Source organism: Sebastes fasciatus, chromosome 20 (assembly GCF_043250625.1).
Source record: "Sebastes fasciatus isolate fSebFas1 chromosome 20, fSebFas1.pri, whole genome shotgun sequence".
Lineage (NCBI taxonomy): Eukaryota > Metazoa > Chordata > Actinopteri > Perciformes > Sebastidae > Sebastes > Sebastes fasciatus.
In genome coordinates, this window is record NC_133814.1 from 916,680 (window position 1) to 933,439 (window position 16,760).

A 16,760-nucleotide genomic window follows, 5' to 3' on the forward strand; every position below is an offset into this window, starting at 1 on the left:
GTGTGTTTTCCAAGGCTTCGCAAAGAGGTAGAAGCAACCCAGACTGGCTGGGACAAGTACATCAGTCAGGTCCTCAGTGAGACAGTTGTTAAGGATACAGAGATCATCACCCTGCAGGAGAGAGAAACTAAAGTGAGGACTGAGCTGGAGAGGAGCAGGGAGGAGGTGGAGAGGTGAGAGGACAGCAGGAAGATGGAGGTAGAGAGTAAGAGATGGAGAGGAGGAGACATGTAAACCACCGTAGATATAAAATAGTAGATGCAACATTATATTAGTCATAACTGATGGGCTAATCGTCCGCCATCTTACCTGGGTATTGTTTACAATCTCCACCTATGGGCAGCACCTGGTTATCAGCTGTTCAGCTCCTAACTGCTTTATCAAAAGGAGCAAAGAGACCAGGGAGGCTGGCACCACTTCAAACACGTCAGTATAGAGTAGATGAGAGATTTATTCTTTACTTATAGGTCAACTAAAACTACAAAAAGTTGTGAACTAGCTAACTTTACCGTTGGGAGTCCACCAGGAGTTCTGCTGACAGCGTTAACCTTTCCAAACTAAACTTACTTCATCAGCTAAAACAACTCCTCATTTTATAAAATCTATGTGTGTGTGTGTGTGTGTGTGTGTGTGTGTGCGTGTTACCAGGTACAAGCAGCAGCTGGGTGCTGGTCTGCAGAGGGAGAGGGCCTTAGAACAGATGCAAGTCCAGGTTGAGCTGGAATGGCAGAGACGCTGTGAGGACACAAAGGCCCAACACTACCTCGCTAATGAGCAGCTAATACAGGACCTGAGCCAGGCTAGAGACCAGGTCAGCCTCTCACACATGACACAACCCCCATCTGCACAGTGTGTGTGGATGTACTGCTGCACATGCAGAGTAAAGTTCACCCTGTATATGTTTGAAACTGCTGCTGCTTCAGTCAGATCAGTATTGTATCCAGGGCCAGATTCACTAGGACGTTTGCAACTTTTTTTCAGGAAACAGGCACAAATGTGACGCATGCTGCCTCAGACACGTACATGTATACCAGGCATACGTGGATGGAGTCGCAGTTTGTGTTTCATTTTAGCGTGTTTGCAAGGTGCACCTTATTGCATATGCATTCATTTAAGGGAGGATGGTACAGATAATAGGGGGAGACATGTTAACACAGGTTATGTGTTCAGCTAGATCTACTAAAGTCACACAATTTGCACCAGTCAGTTTTGCCAGACCTGCTGCTCCATCTTCATCTAAAAATTGCAATATAATCATTTTATAAGTCAAAGGTGGACCTGAAGTGTGGCTGAGGTAAATATTGTGGAATTATCACTAGCATCATTAAGAGATGAGATAAGACGAGGACTGAAGACCGACTGGTGCAAATACAACATCCATTATGTTATATAAAGAAACTGAGCACTGTCATGGTGGCAGCAATACACTGCCTGAGTAGTAGAACTGTTAGCGAGAGGACGGAGTAATCCGTCTTCTCTCTAACTGATCACGTTACCAGAATAATTCAAGTTTATAAACGTAATATTTTTGAATGAGGACCTTCAGTATTTAGATCAAGTAGCTCATTGAAAATAAAATGCGTCAGATTAAGTAGGCTACAGATATTATTCCAGTGTGTCTGATACATATTTAATCAATAATTAAAGGTCCCATATTATAAAAAAGTGAGATTTTCATGTTTTTATATTATTAAGCAGGCTTAAGTCCTATATAAATACTTTGAAAGTATCGAAACGCTCAATCCACAGAGAAATACACACAGCCCGTATTCAGAAGCTCTGCATTTGAAACAAGCTGTCAGGATTTCTGTCCATTTGTGATGTCACAAATATGCAATATTTAGACCCTTTACACAAAATTAAACGCAAACATTCTAAATGTGTCCCAGTTTATTCCTGGTTGCAGTGTATGTGAATGTCATCAGCTGACAGGAAGTACACATGGACCCAAGCTGTTGCCTAGCAATGCAATTCTGTTGCAATTTCGTCGCAATTCCGTCGAAATGCGCTAAAACGGAGCGTTTCAGACAGGGTAAATACAGGTATATTCAGGCAGACAGTATGAGGAAAATAAAGGGTTTTTCGAACATTACATTTTGTAAACATGTTCTAGTAGAAACACAAAATACAAGTATGATCCTGAAAATGAGCACAATATTGGACCTTTAAGTAAACATAAGTATCGGATCAGACTCTGTATGGGCATATAGACTCCTTTAATTGTAGAGTGTAAAGGTTAATTGAAGATTCACCTCTGTTACTTGTACCTGTGCTTCTGAGGTCATATAAAACTGTCTCTTGCAGACTGAGTCAGTCACAGTTATTATATCCTCTCCCACTAGTTGCACCATCCTCCTCAAATTCATAGTTCATTCAAATTAATTTCTGCTGACACATAAGACACCTCCTGGCCGGCGCACTTGTTTTACAAATAACATTTGTGACTCCAGATGGAGAATGTATCACAAACAAGAAGTCAAATCTGTCAGCACCGTCACCACTCATTTCTAGTGTTATTTATTTATTTATTCATATGCTGCCACTAGTTTGGGCAGTGAGTCCATTGATCTTTGTCAGGGTCAGAAATGGAACCACTGTTGTCGCTATGCTGGTTTGATAAATGTAGTGGATATTGATATTTAGTACTGAAGGTTCATGTTGGTCTCTACCAGGCTAAAGCAGAGCTGAAGGAGAAAGAACAAGATCTGCAGGACTTGACTGTCTTACTGCGTTCTGTTAAAACAGAGAGAGACCAGGCGGTACAGGTGAGAATACATCCACCGGACACTTTGCAGACTAGTGACAATGACACCGTTCAATGAAAAGTCACACTCTTCACTGTAAAGCATCATCAGTGTCTTACCTGGATCTGATTCATTTGCGAAGCGGAGTACATCAAAGTGCAAAACATGACATTTCCTGTTGCCAGTAGGTGGCCCTGTGAAAATGAGCCAAAATGTGCATATGGATGTACTCAGGCAGGGACTTTTATCATGCATGAGACATTTGGAGCAGATTGGAAAATGTACGCTGAAGTTACAGCAACTTCCTGTTTTTCGCCGCCACGATACGGCAACATAGTTCAATAAAAACTCCAGCTTTTAACAACTTTTCATCAGAAAGGTCTTAAGATACTACTGACTAAATTTGAAGTTGACTGGGTTAAATCTCTCGGAGGAGTATGTTAAAGTACAGTGCCTGGAAATGGTAAAAAAATAGCCCTAAAGTAGCACATTCAATTCAAATGTGACTTCCTGTTGGGTTGAAGATATTCCTCCAAGAGGCTTCTTTGTATGTCTCAATATGTTATGTCCACAAAACAGACATTTTACCATCAAGGAGAGAATGCAGGGAAGCATTTCTTTTTTTTTTGATATTATTTTTAATGACAAATTTGACAAAACACATACATCAAACAAAAATCAAAACCCGCAACCAAACCCGAAAATTCACGCACTCGCACACTCACACCCACACACTTTTACACCCGGGGAGGAGTAATACAAATCCCTACGAGAGAATTATCTAAACCGCATATCAAGGACAAAACATACATATCATTACATACAGTATCATCCATGTGATAGTTAAATGCAGGCCATCCATAGTGGGAGTATTCAACAGCAGAACAGAGAAAAGGAAAACAAAACAATCAATATGAATGGAAATATTGTCAAACTGAGTCCAAATATTGCGAAAAGGGGCCCCAAGATTCTTCCCATTTATGTTGACATTTAAAATTATTGGCTCGCAATTTCTCCATGTGTAACTGAGACCAATTCATGCAACCAGTTTCTGAAGCACGGTGGAGTTGGTGTCTTCCAGTCTTTGAGAATATGTTTTTTTGCTACTACCATGCCCATCAATAGAGCTGTTTGAATATGTAAAGGGAGAGTTGAGGAGTCCACTGAAGATCCAAAAAGAGCCAAATCTCTGTCAGGAGAGAGAGTCCTTTGATAAACCCCAGAAAAAAAGAAGAAGATTCTTGACCAAAACTGATAAATTAATGGACAGTCCCAAAATAAATGCAGCAATGTACCATCATTTGATTTACATTTATCACAAATTGGAGACACAGAGGGGTAAAATGTATGTAACATGACTTTAGAATAATGAAAACGGTGAATCACTTTGAACTGAATTAACCTATGCCTGCTATTTATTGAACAACTATGAATACGGGAGAGTGCAGTCTTCCATAGTTTATCAGGCAACACGTCATTAATTTCCCTTTCCAAAGCCTTCTTAATACAGTTAACAGATTCAGAATCTTTGGAGAAATAATTCACAAATTTGGAGATAAGCTTCTTACTCTCTGGTGAAAGAGAAAGCAATTCTAGAAAAGTGTTTCTCTCGCAAGTAGATTCAAAATTTTGAATATTTTCCCTCACAAAGTGCCTAAGTTGCATATAACGGAAAAGATTGGAATGTGGTAGATTATACTTTGAGCTTAATTGACCGAAAGATGCAAACTTGTTGTCTAAATAAAAGTCCTTTATGCACTTCAACCCTTTTACACACCATACAGCAAATGTATTGTCCAGTAATGCTGGAGTAAAGGCATGGTTGTGGCAAAATGGTGTATATATCGAAATACTAGGGACTTTGTAGATATGTTTAATTTGACTAAGAATTTTCAGTGAATTTCTGACAACAAAACTATGACTTACTGATTTAATAGCAGATACAAGATTAGTGTAGAGTAAGGAGGATAATGAGGAATATGGTTTTATTAAAGACATAAGCTCCAGTTTTAGCCAGAGGGGGGCAGAAGTGAGTGATTCGTGGTCTGGAGAGCCCCATTGCCAGTATGCCAGTGCCCTAGCATTGGCTGCCCAGTATTAGTCTTTAAATACTGGAAGACCCAGACCACCATCCAAAGTGGGCCTGAATAGATGTTTTTTAGATAGTCTGTGTTTTTTATAACCCCAGATAAAATCTAAAATAATTGTCTCTAGCTTCTTAAAAAAATCAGCTGAGATCCACATCGGCAAATTTTGAAAGAGATATAAAAATCTTGGTAGAGATACCATCTTAATGGCATTTACTCTGCCAATCATAGATAGGGGCAGGGTCCTCCAGTATTCTATGCTGCGTTTCAATTTATCAATACCTTCTAACAGATTTAATTTGAGCAAAAGTTTAGGATTTTTTGAGATTTTAAGTCCTAAATATGTGATATAGTTCTGAACAATCTTAAAGGGGCAATCTTGTAAAATTGTATTTTCACCAGTAAACAGCAGTTCACTTTTACCCCAGTTTATTGTGTAACCAGAAATTTTACTGAATGTTTTAATATATTGTAAAAGATAAGGAACACCCACTTCAGGGTCCATTAAGGTAACAAGTAAATCATCGGCGTAAAGTGTAACAAGACATTCTGCTGTACCAGCTGGAATACCCTTTATATGTGGGTGATTTCTTATCCCAATTGCCAAAGGTTCTAATGCTATATTAAATAACAAAGGGGACAAGCAATCTCCCTGTCTCACACCCCGATGTAAACTAAATGGCACTGAAGTGGTATTATTTGTTAAGACAGAGGATTTAGGAGAGCGATAAATCATTTCAATCCAGTCCACAAAAGTTTTCCCAAATCCAAACCTCCTCAAAGTTTCAAATAAGTAAGGCCATTCGATAGAGTCAAAAGCTTTATGGGCGTCCAATGTAAGGACGGCTGCTTGAGTCTTCTTACCTAAGTCAGAATACAATATGTTTAACACGCGATGCACATTGAAAAAGGAAAGCCTGCCTGGGATATAGCCCACTTGATCTGGGTGGATAATTGTTGCTATATGTTTATTTAATCTGGTGGCCAATACTTTTGTTAAAATTTTATGATCTAGATTGAGCAAAGAAATGGGCCGGTAATTAGCAGGATCCATGGGATCTTTTCCCTTTTTCAATAACAGACATATATTTGCCTCATAGAGGGACCGTGGAAACGTTTTTCTTGCAATTGAATCATTTATCATTCTAAGTAAGAAAGGTGTTAATATCTCATGAAATGCTTGGTAAAACTCAGCACCAAACCCATCCGGTCCAGGGCATTTACTGATGGGGAATGCCTTAATTGCTTCCACCAACTCAGCAACAGAAAACATTTCATCCAAAGAGCGCTGATTGCTCTCATTTAGATGTGGCAGAGTTAAAGTACTAAAGAACTGGGAATAATCTGTCTCTGTTGCTGTGGACGTAGAGGTATAGAGATCGGAGTAGAATTCTTTAAAACATTTGTTAATATCTTGTTGGTCAGTGAGTACTTCACCGGTTTTGGACTGTATTTTATGAATAGCAGTCTTTGCCTGCTCTCCTTTAAGTTGTCTTGACAGTAATTTTTGTGGTTTATCACTCAATTCAAAATGTTTTTGTCTCGTCTTCAGTAGTAGATTACTTATTTCCCCTCCAAGGACAGAGTTATATTCTGATTTTAATTTCAGGATCTTGTTATAGTCAGACTGTAAAAGAGATGTTTTATATATTTGTTCTATATGAGTAATTTCTTGTTCGATTTCTTTCAGTCTCTTACATTTTTCCTTTTTCCTTGAGGTCTCAAAAGAAATAATAAATCCTCTCATTGTAATGTAGTCTCTTTCCTGCGACAGTGCTGTTGAAGTGATGATGAAGGATGCTTCGCGGACACTGTTCTTTTTGGTATAATAGAGTTTATTACAAACAAGCAACAAATGTCATAACGAACGTCTAGAACGTCCGGAGGTCCCAAGTCAAATCTGAGAGTCCTCCCTTCGGAGCTCTCGCGCCTCCTTATATCGGGTCCATGGCATGTAACAGCTGAGCTGAGCGTATAACCATGCATGGCTCCTTTGTCCTACATAACCATGCATGGCTCCTTTGTCCTACATATTTATCTTTCAGCCCCATGTCATATCTTGTGACCATATTCTCCACTTATGATTCTTACCCATGTGTTTACCCTTATGGCCTCTCGGTCATGTGCAAGACTTGAAAATATACCACATATTCCCCCCTTCGAGACTTACACAAAGTCTCGAAAAAATAAAAGAAGAGACATACAGGTGTATTTAACATGACAAATTTAACAACCCGCCCTTTTTACCATTGAAACAACTGTATGGAGTCTAAAAGTGAGAGTGAAAAACCTGTCAGGCAGCTAATCTTTCTTGAAATATCCATTGAACAATGTAGACAGGAAAATTCTCTCACGGTCCCTCTGCCAAGGCGACCATACGTAGAACTTCATAACACTGAAATGAGGAAATTTAGCAATTTGTGTATGGAAATGATTTAAGCAAATACATATGGAACTCTCAGCAAATTAAAACAAGACAATGTCCAAAGTCAGGCTGGTCGACCCATCGCACCTTTCTATGGACCTTTTCCTGCCTACCCCACTGTCCCTAAACATCGAGAAAAAGAAAACATCTGAGGTCCCATTATATTTAGAAACCATCACTTGCCAAGCATGTAATACACAAAAAAGACAATTCATTTTTAAGAATACTAATGTAACATCTAAGAGAAGACATAAGACTATATAACGCTGCAGTTTCTCAGCAGCCTTGACTCCGGTATAGTATCGATGACGTCTTGACTCTGGATGTTGTATCGCCAGTCCACGTTCAGAGTTCTTCAGGCCATTCGTATTTTCATGTTTGAAGTGTCTGAATCCATTCAGCCCATCGGAGTCCCTGACAATCTACCACCCTCACAGTGGTCTTCCCCCAATATGTTCTAGAATGAAAGAAAAGAAAACCAGTATCTTTTGCATACATAACAGATACAAATTAAAACATCAAACACAGAATAAGAACACTTCTATAAGTAAAAATGTGAATTTAGAAATCATATAAGTCAAAATGTGAAATTAGAAATCATATAAGTCAAAATGTGAAATTAGAAATCATATTGTTCCTTTGTTGCCATATCCCCCCTTCGAGACTAAACAAAGTCTCGAAAGAGCAAAACAAAATCAACACTACAAACTACGCAAGCAAAAACAGAGGTAAATAATAGGATTATAATCATATGAGATATTTAAAATGGATATTCCTCCACCAATTCGATCTTTATTGCGTCATCCTCATCCACGTCCGTGTCAGCTTCGTGTAATAATGGCATCAGTGTTTGCTCGCCGGGCAGCACAACTCCAACCCATCTAATTATCATAGCCTTTGCAAAGGTCAACAACAGCGTGCAAAAACAAAACATCACACACAACGCCAGAACGAGCGCTACCAAAACCTGAACTAACACTGCTCCTAGTGGCCCCAATTTATCCTGCAACTAAGCATTTGCAGACCATCCCGCGTCTTCTGATGGGCCAAACGCATCTCTTATGAGCTTCAATGCCCCTATGACACTAGTCATATTATCAGAACTATCAGGAATCAAAGTGTAGCAGGCATCTCCTGTTAAATTTAAAGCAACACATAAGCCCCCTTGTTTGGCCAAAATATAATCAAGAGCCATGTCATGTTTCAGCAACGTCAGTCTGTGACTTCTCTGGGTGTTTGACAACAATTCGAAACCTCTTATGGTTTCGTTCGCAAAGCCTTGCAAGGTGTAGGTAATGTTGTCGATGTGATCTGCCAAGAATGCCACCCCATACCATGGAAATAATCCTATACCCCACTTCTCTCCTAAACTTATTCTCCAATGGTAGGATTCCAACTTGTGAAACTGTGCCAACTCACGTTTTCTCCTACTACTTGAAGCGACATCAGATTGGACCCCCTCTGGCCCTACTCCCTTCTGGATAGTAAGAACCTCATATGGAAGTTTCAACAGTGACATATAACAGCATCCTGTCCACCCATATGGTAGAAATATGTATGCCTTATTACCACAGACCCACCAAATATCCTTGAAATTCCCTATAGTCACATTCCCCGGCAATATCTGATTATGTACCCTTAAAATTGTCTTCTCTTTGTGTTGTGGTACCTGAAAAGATGCTTCATACGAATCATTACTATTCCCACGTTCCATTTTACCCAAGTCCATCATATATTTATCACACTCTGATAACCCCATAAACGTTCCCGGCCCTTCATGAGTTGTATTTGAACAAAAACAGCTGGTAGCTCCTACTGCTGTCACCGCCATTATATCAGGGACCGCTGTTCTGATATCTTCATGCTGATCAAGTACATTTACATATGGTAATTCTGCCAACCAAGAACAAGTCAATCTAGGCTTAAAAAGGTTCATTGCTAAAGCCATCACTTTATCCACTGATGATTGCTGTTGATACAAGAGCCATGATAATGCATAACTTTGACACATAGTGGTTAGTGGTTCTGGTATAGTCTCTAAAATCGAAGGCCATGAGCTTGGCGATCGGATTTTCACCAGACACGGACCATCCGTTTTCACAACCGATCTTACGGAGTGGGTTACTTGCTGAAACCATAAGTTCCTACCTGCCCAAGGGTCTGCGATTTGTAACACTGAAGGATCAAACCCAAATGCCTTCCATTTAGTGTCTCTCTTTTGTATTGTATGGTAATGATCCATCATGTACTCTGGTGTCTGATCAGAGTCAACAAAGGTTTTGTCTATGTTTAAACTAGTCCTCTGGGCTGTCATAGATGACTCTACATACTTCTCTTCTATCCTCTGTTCTCTAACTTCAACAATGTCATTACTGCTGTTCACGCTAGGCTCTATTTTTGACATTTGCTTCTGGAGTACATTAGTCACATCCTTAAAGGTCCAAGACGTCATCTTAGATGTCTGCGTTGTATTTACAAATGTCGTAGATGCCACGGATGTCGTCGCTGTTGTAGTATTCATCCCCTTTGAAGTCATAACTAGAGTAGTAGCCTGAGTAGGTGTATGAACATTCTTAGTTGTTTCCGGAACTAACGTAACAAGCTTTATCTGTGTACTAATCACCTTTGGAGTGGTTACTGTAGTAAATTGTTTCTGAACTTCTTTAGTACCCATAGAAACTTCAATAGACCCCAAATCTTTTATCAGGAGTGACACTCTACGAGTCACACGACCTTTGATCCAATAATTTTGATATGGAACAAATTTAAACTCCGGTTCTTCATAAGAACACATGTATTCTCCTTCGTCTTCCCGAGTAACGTTACGCAGGACAAGGGAACAATCATCTTTAATTTTTATCCACCTAACCTCATTATACAAAATATACTTCCTCTGACCACGAGGCACAACGTCATCGTCAGGTCTTGTCAACAACAAATCTTCACCACGACTATTTTCCCATTTGGGAAACAAGTTCCCTCCATTATTCCATCTCCCACATTGACAAGGAAGGTAAACTGTTCCTCCTAACCTAGCTCTGATCACAGTACTCAAAGGAGGTGACGTTATAGATATCACCTGAGGCGCCTTTGTAGTTACATGTGATGCATTTATACTTCCAATAGCTTTTGCCATTGAAGGAGTAGATTTCTCTTCCATCTGTCCAGCTTTCATCTGGAGAGTTGATGTCATAGTTGTTAATTCTCTTGTTTCCCCAACCTCTTGGGGGTCTATGCTTTTATTCCCCCCTAGTATCACTAGATACACCACGCGAACTACAAATCCTAACTCGGACCGCTCACTTCCAATACGTCGATCGTAAAAAGAACACCTGTAATCACCTTGATCTTCCTGTTGAGGCTTATATACATAGAGACTACAGTCTCCCTCAACCTTCGCTCTCCTTTTGTCATTAACTAATGTATATTTCCCTAATGGTGCTGTCTCTGACAGATCTAGGATCTTACCATGGCTATCTTCCCACTGAACTCTGAGTTTCCCTTTACCACTATTTTCTTCTGTACACTGACATGGAAGCCGAACTGACTTTCCCAAGGTTGCTTCAACCCTGGTCCTACAAAATCAATTTCACCGTCTTATCCACAAACTCTTTCCCATTGTCTGAGGATATTCGATCTGGAAGTCCCCACCTGCTTATGACCTCTCTACATAAGAACTTGGCAACCGATTGAGCATCTTTTCGTTTCGTTGGACAAGCCTCAGGCCATCGTGAAAATCTGTCCACCACGACTAGCATATACCTTTTCCCTTCAATCGGTTTTATCATGTCAACATAGTCCACAACTAGTTCACGCATAGGACCCCTTGGAGTTGGGATGTGGCCAGGAGGAACCGACACTCCCCTCCGAACATTGTTTTTCAGACAGATAGTACACCTGCCTATGACATAATCAATCTGTTCAAGCAAACATGGTGCCCAAAAACCATACTCTTTCGTGATCTTTCTCTTAACTTCCCCCCTTGCAACGTGAGCTAAGCCATGCGCCTCCTGAATCATCAGACCCAACAGGTCTGGAGGTGATAGTATCAGCCCTTCATGATTTCTCCAAAGTCCAGTAGAATCTCGGGTGGCACCTCGGTCTAGCCACAACTGTTTGTCCATTTCAGGAGCAGCTTCCTGCATTAAAATCACATCTTTGAGCGTAATTTTGTCTTCCAAGTTCACTTCATGCGTGACGAGAAGAACTTTGCCCAATTTATCTGCTCCAGTGACTGCTTTTGCAGCTTCATCAGCCGCTCTATTCCCTTGTGAAACCCTTGACGCATCCCTCTTATGTGCAGCACATTTAGCTATTGCTATTTCTTTAGGCTTCATCATAGCATGCAACAATTTCATGATCTGGGCATGATGCTGTATCGGCGAACCATCCGTTTTCTTAAACCCTCGGTTCTTCCACACTGCTCCGAACAAGTGGCACACATTATGTGCATATGCAGAGTCAGTATATATCGTCACTCGCTTCCCTTCTGCCAACAAACACGCTTCAGTTAGCCCCACCAGCTCAGCAAGTTGTGCAGATGCAGGCTGTGGTATCTCTTCAGCCTTCTCAACTGCAAATCCAGTTCCTTGGGCTTTTACTATCGCATAGCCGGCCCTTAATTTATCGCCCACACGATAACAAGACCCATCAGTCCAATACTCCAAGTCCACCACATGCAATGGGAGAGCTTGTAAATCCGATCTAAGCCTAGAGTATTTCTCTGCTTCATGAACACAATCGTGTGGCTCACCGTCTTCTGGGGTTGGCAAATTCTCCGCTGGATTTACCGTAACACATCTTGCTAGGGTAACATCTTCCTGCTCTAAGAGCCTATGATAGCCTCTGAGCCTAGACATGGTCAAGTTGTTCTTACCATAATTCAAAAGATTTCTGAGACTATGATGTGTAAGAATTGTCACTGGATAACCCATTGTTACAGAGGATGCTTTATTGTACATTAGAGAAACTCCCACCATAGCTCTGTAACACAGTGGTAACCCTAGCTCTACTTCTGATTACATCTGGGTTAAGAGTCCCCTCCATTGGCCATGGTTGGTCAATTTCAGGCCAGCGTTTGTGCCATTTTTCCGATATTTTTGCAATGTTTGCGATGCCCCTAATTAAAGGATTATTCTTCTGTACTATCTCAACAGGAGTGATTACTTTTGGATTTTTAGTGTTCTTTTTTCCCATTATAACGGCTTCCTTATGTTCCGTTATTGTACTTTAATGAGTAATTGCTAAAATTAAAACTACTCAAGGCTTTTTAGATTACTTCCCCCCTTTTTTTTTTTTTTTTTTTTTTAACCCAATTAATCAATTAACCAATTATCCAATCAACCAATCAACCAATCAATCAATCAACAATTATCCAATTAATCCAATTAATCAATTAACCAATCAATCAACTAACCAATCAATCAATTAACCAATTTATCCAATTATCCAATTAATCCAATTAATCAATTAACCAATCAATCAACTAACCAATCAATCAATTAACCAATTTATCCAATTAAATTAATCAACAAATCAACCAATCATAAATTATCCAATTAATCAATATTCAGCTCAAATCGTCAAACAGTCACCACATTGAATATCCACCACAGCACAGATCAGACAACCCACGCACAATAACATAAATGAACATCTGCAATTGTCAGCAGAGGTTAGACTAAACAATCATATGCCATTAATTAATCAAATGCATTAACTGATCAATCCGTTGCCAAGTTGTCTATTTATTCATTTATTTATTTCTCCAAACTGCCTAGAGCATGTACTCTTTCATGTGTATAGGAGCAGGTCAGTCTCCTCTTAGGTTTATAAATGCAAGCAGGTTTATATGTGTACCATCAATGTTGCTTACGACTGAGAACACATACAAATATGGAAATGCAGGTTTTGTTTTTGTTAAAGAGTCTGTGGATAAATTTGTACCGGCCTTTAGTAGATTGAAGCGGAAGCCTCCTCATGGACGTCAGCAAGCCACACTCCGTGGTGGGCCGTCTCGCTGCCTTGCCTCCCGTCTCAATTCTCATTCACCATAAATGACATAACAGACAAAAAACATGCAATGATTTAGTCTCTTGTGAACCCATTAGGTCCCTTTAACAGCATCATCAATTTTATTCCTCCCCTTTAAGAAGAGCTCATGTTTTATTTACTGACTCATTTAATTCATATATTTCTATTCTTTTCCAAGGGTCATACGGGTACTGCAGTTACACAACTCCACTTTATTTGTCCTGGTTTATAGTTATTTATCTTATGTGTATGCGTTTATCGTAACCAGGCTCATTTCAGTGGCTCATCGTTTTATTCTTTTTACTGTATCTCCCGGAAATCCCTCTTTTGCAGAGAAAACAAGCGTCCACTCCTACCGGCCGTGCCATCACGCCCAACGGCGTGAGTGACAACAGTGATCCAGAGAGAGTGCGCTTCGATCTCTGATCCAGAGAAATTCCCACAATCAACAGCTTATGTTTTACATTATTTAATTCATTTAGTCTTCTGGAAACAGAAGCTCATGGTTTTATACAATACCTCGGGCCACGTATCTATTCTTACAAATTATTAAATGACACATATACTCTCTTCCCATGCATTTTATAGTCCACATCTGGAGCCAAATGTCACACACACACACACACATTTTCCCTCCTCCCAAAGTCCATACACACACATTCTCTTCACTCCAACTTTAGATATCTTCATTCGTACAGCATGCTTTCTGCCGCTATTTTCCTTACTTTTTCTCATAAAATTTGTGCTACCGTTGAGGTGTAAAATCTTCAACGAGAGGCTGCTTCAGACACCGTTCGTCAACAAACGTCAGAGTGGTAACGGTCATTCGAATTGTGATTCTACACTCTCCAGTTATTAAACTGACCATAAGATGTCGTTTTCAGGTTTTAATTCGGCCCATGCTACATGCTCCTACACTTGAGGGCTCTATTCTATCCGATTTGCGGCTTGTCATATGATCATTTCCTTTATTTCCTTTATTTCCTTTATTTCTCTGTCTCTTAACACTCTTTACATTTATTTATTCAAATTACCTGGATCCAGGTTTCCCAATTTTGTCTTTCTAACTTAATTCCGGACTATGTCAGAGCCATCGTTACGCAGTGGCTAATATGCGTTTATGCATGTGTCTTAGTGTTAATCTTGCACAATACTATTTTAGCACACCTTATCGTTACCATGACTATTCTAAACTATTCCTTGTATTTCTCATACTTCTTTTCTTTACTTTTTTCTTTTCTCTATTCATTCCCCCTTTTTCCATTAAATTTAGCACGGAGCCTCACTTTAAACATCAAATCAACAGTACATGTCCATAACAAGAAGGTTCTTAATTTACGGTGTGTCCAAACAACTCCACATAACAGCCCCAATTAATGACCAGCATTCAATGAGTGAGCTCACCGTCTGTGAAGTTGTCGCTGAGGCCACTTCCGATCCTGTCTCGTGACGCCAATTTGTAGTCTCTTTCCTGCGACAGTGCTGTTGAAGTGATGATGAAGGATGCTTCGCGGACACTGTTCTTTTTGGTATAATAGAGTTTATTACAAACAAGCAACAAATGTCATAACGAACGTCTAGAACGTCCGGAGGTCCCAAGTCAAATCTGAGAGTCCTCCCTTCGGAGCTCTCGCGCCTCCTTATATCGGGTCCATGGCATGTAACAGCTGAGCTGAGCGTATAACCATGCATGGCTCCTTTGTCCTACATAACCATGCATGGCTCCTTTGTCCTACATATTTATCTTTCAGCCCCATGTCATATCTTGTGACCATATTCTCCACTTATGATTCTTACCCATGTGTTTACCCTTATGGCCTCTCGGTCATGTGCAAGACTTGAAAATATACCACAGTAACTTTAAGTGCTTCCCAGAGAGTAGAGTCTGAAACTTCTCCGTTATCATTGATCTCTAAAAAGTCTCTGAGTTTATTGGCCATGTATTCTTTAAATCCTGGTGATGACAGTAGGGTTAAATCTCCAATTATATTTTGGTTTGGAAAGGGAAGACTGTAGCTGCAGCGTAACAGGACTGTGATCAGAAATCAATATATTGTGATAAAGTGTGTTGCTAATATTGGGGATTGAACCAGCCTCCACTATTAAATAGTCAATTCTAGTATATGACTGGTGCACCGGTGAGTAAAATGAATATTCTTTTTTGTCAGGGTGTTGTATTCTCCAAATATCCACCATATTTCTAGATTTATCAGATTGTTTAGTGTTTGAACAGAGTTAATAGTTGGAGGAGATTTAGTGGATGATCTGTCCAGGGATGAATCCAAATAACAATTAAAATCGCCACCGATGAAGACATTGGACGATCCATCCTCTGGAAGTAATTCAAAAACTTTACGAAAAAACGTAGGGTCATCGGAATTCGGGCCGTATATATTTAACAAGGTAATTGGGAATGAGTTAATATAACCAGAAATCAAAATAAATCTCCCATTTGGATCAGTAATCTTGGATTTAAGTAAAAAAGGAATATTATTACAAAACAGGATAGCTACGCCCCTTGCTCGAGATGTAAAGGGTGCTTGGTACACCTGTGAGATCCAATTAGGTTTTAATTTATATCCAGTAACTTTAGTAGTGGGAGTCTCTTGTAGAAATAAAATATCAGCTTTCAGTGAATTCAAGTGAGAAAAAACCTTCCCGCATTTAACATCAGTTCCAAGACCCCTAACATTCCACGAGGTTGGTGTGATTTTATCATTTAGAATTGGGGACATACTTACAAACAAGTCAGATAATCAGAAATCAAATGCCCATTCAAACCTTTGATACATGGCATGGATGATATGAAATAAAACAAAGTAGTAACTGAGTATGCAGACATATTTATGTAGTGAGCTGAAACGCCAAACAGCACACCTCTCCCCGCAAAACATCCACACTCGCACACACACGCATACCCCCAAACCCTCCCCCCACAGAAAAATAAAAAATAAAAAAGCGAAAAATAAAAAGGAAAAATTCCTCATAGTATTTGTTATATCTCTGCCTCACTCCTGAATTAAGCAGGGATATTCGAATTGAATCCAATAACAGGGACCACACGTCTGCTGCTTAGCGCGTTCTCTTTATTTACCTTTTTTCTCCTTGTATACCCATAATGCATTTCCACATTCTAACAGTGGCATGTTAACCCTAGACATGACATCCCCCCTTTCCTTGGAATTAAACTCTTAGTTACAGAAAACAAAATCTAGGATTATATTAAAATCAATTTAGCTGCCACCTCTTAAATCATATTTCAACAATATCCATTTTGCACTATTCTGAAATTATCCCTTACAAAACATATTTTTCTTTTAAAGAAATCATTAATCACTACAGTATTTTCCAAAAACTTGAACTGTAACAAATTATTTTCTTTCTAGAAATTAAACAGTTCTATAACCTTCACTGGTTATAAATCACGAACAGTGTGAAATTCTTTTTTTTCTCTTTTCAGAATCAGGAACA

The 16,760-nt window shown here is 39.6% G+C and overlaps 1 protein-coding gene across 12 annotated transcripts in view; it reads left to right on the forward strand.

The window, feature by feature from the left end:
- Positions 1-16,760, forward strand: part of ccdc57 (coiled-coil domain containing 57) — a 61,770-nt gene that overhangs the window by 21,697 nt on the left and 23,313 nt on the right. For 10 of the 12 annotated variants that reach the window (XM_074620458.1, XM_074620457.1, XM_074620459.1 and 7 more), the window contains exons 10-12: positions 15-173; positions 649-811; positions 2,673-2,765. In XM_074620458.1, coding sequence (XP_074476559.1) covers positions 15-173; positions 649-811; positions 2,673-2,765 — 415 coding nt within the window. The remainder of the gene's footprint in view (positions 1-14; positions 174-648; positions 812-2,672; positions 2,766-16,760) is intronic. The other 2 variants (XM_074620460.1, XM_074620461.1) reach the window with 2 other exon arrangements.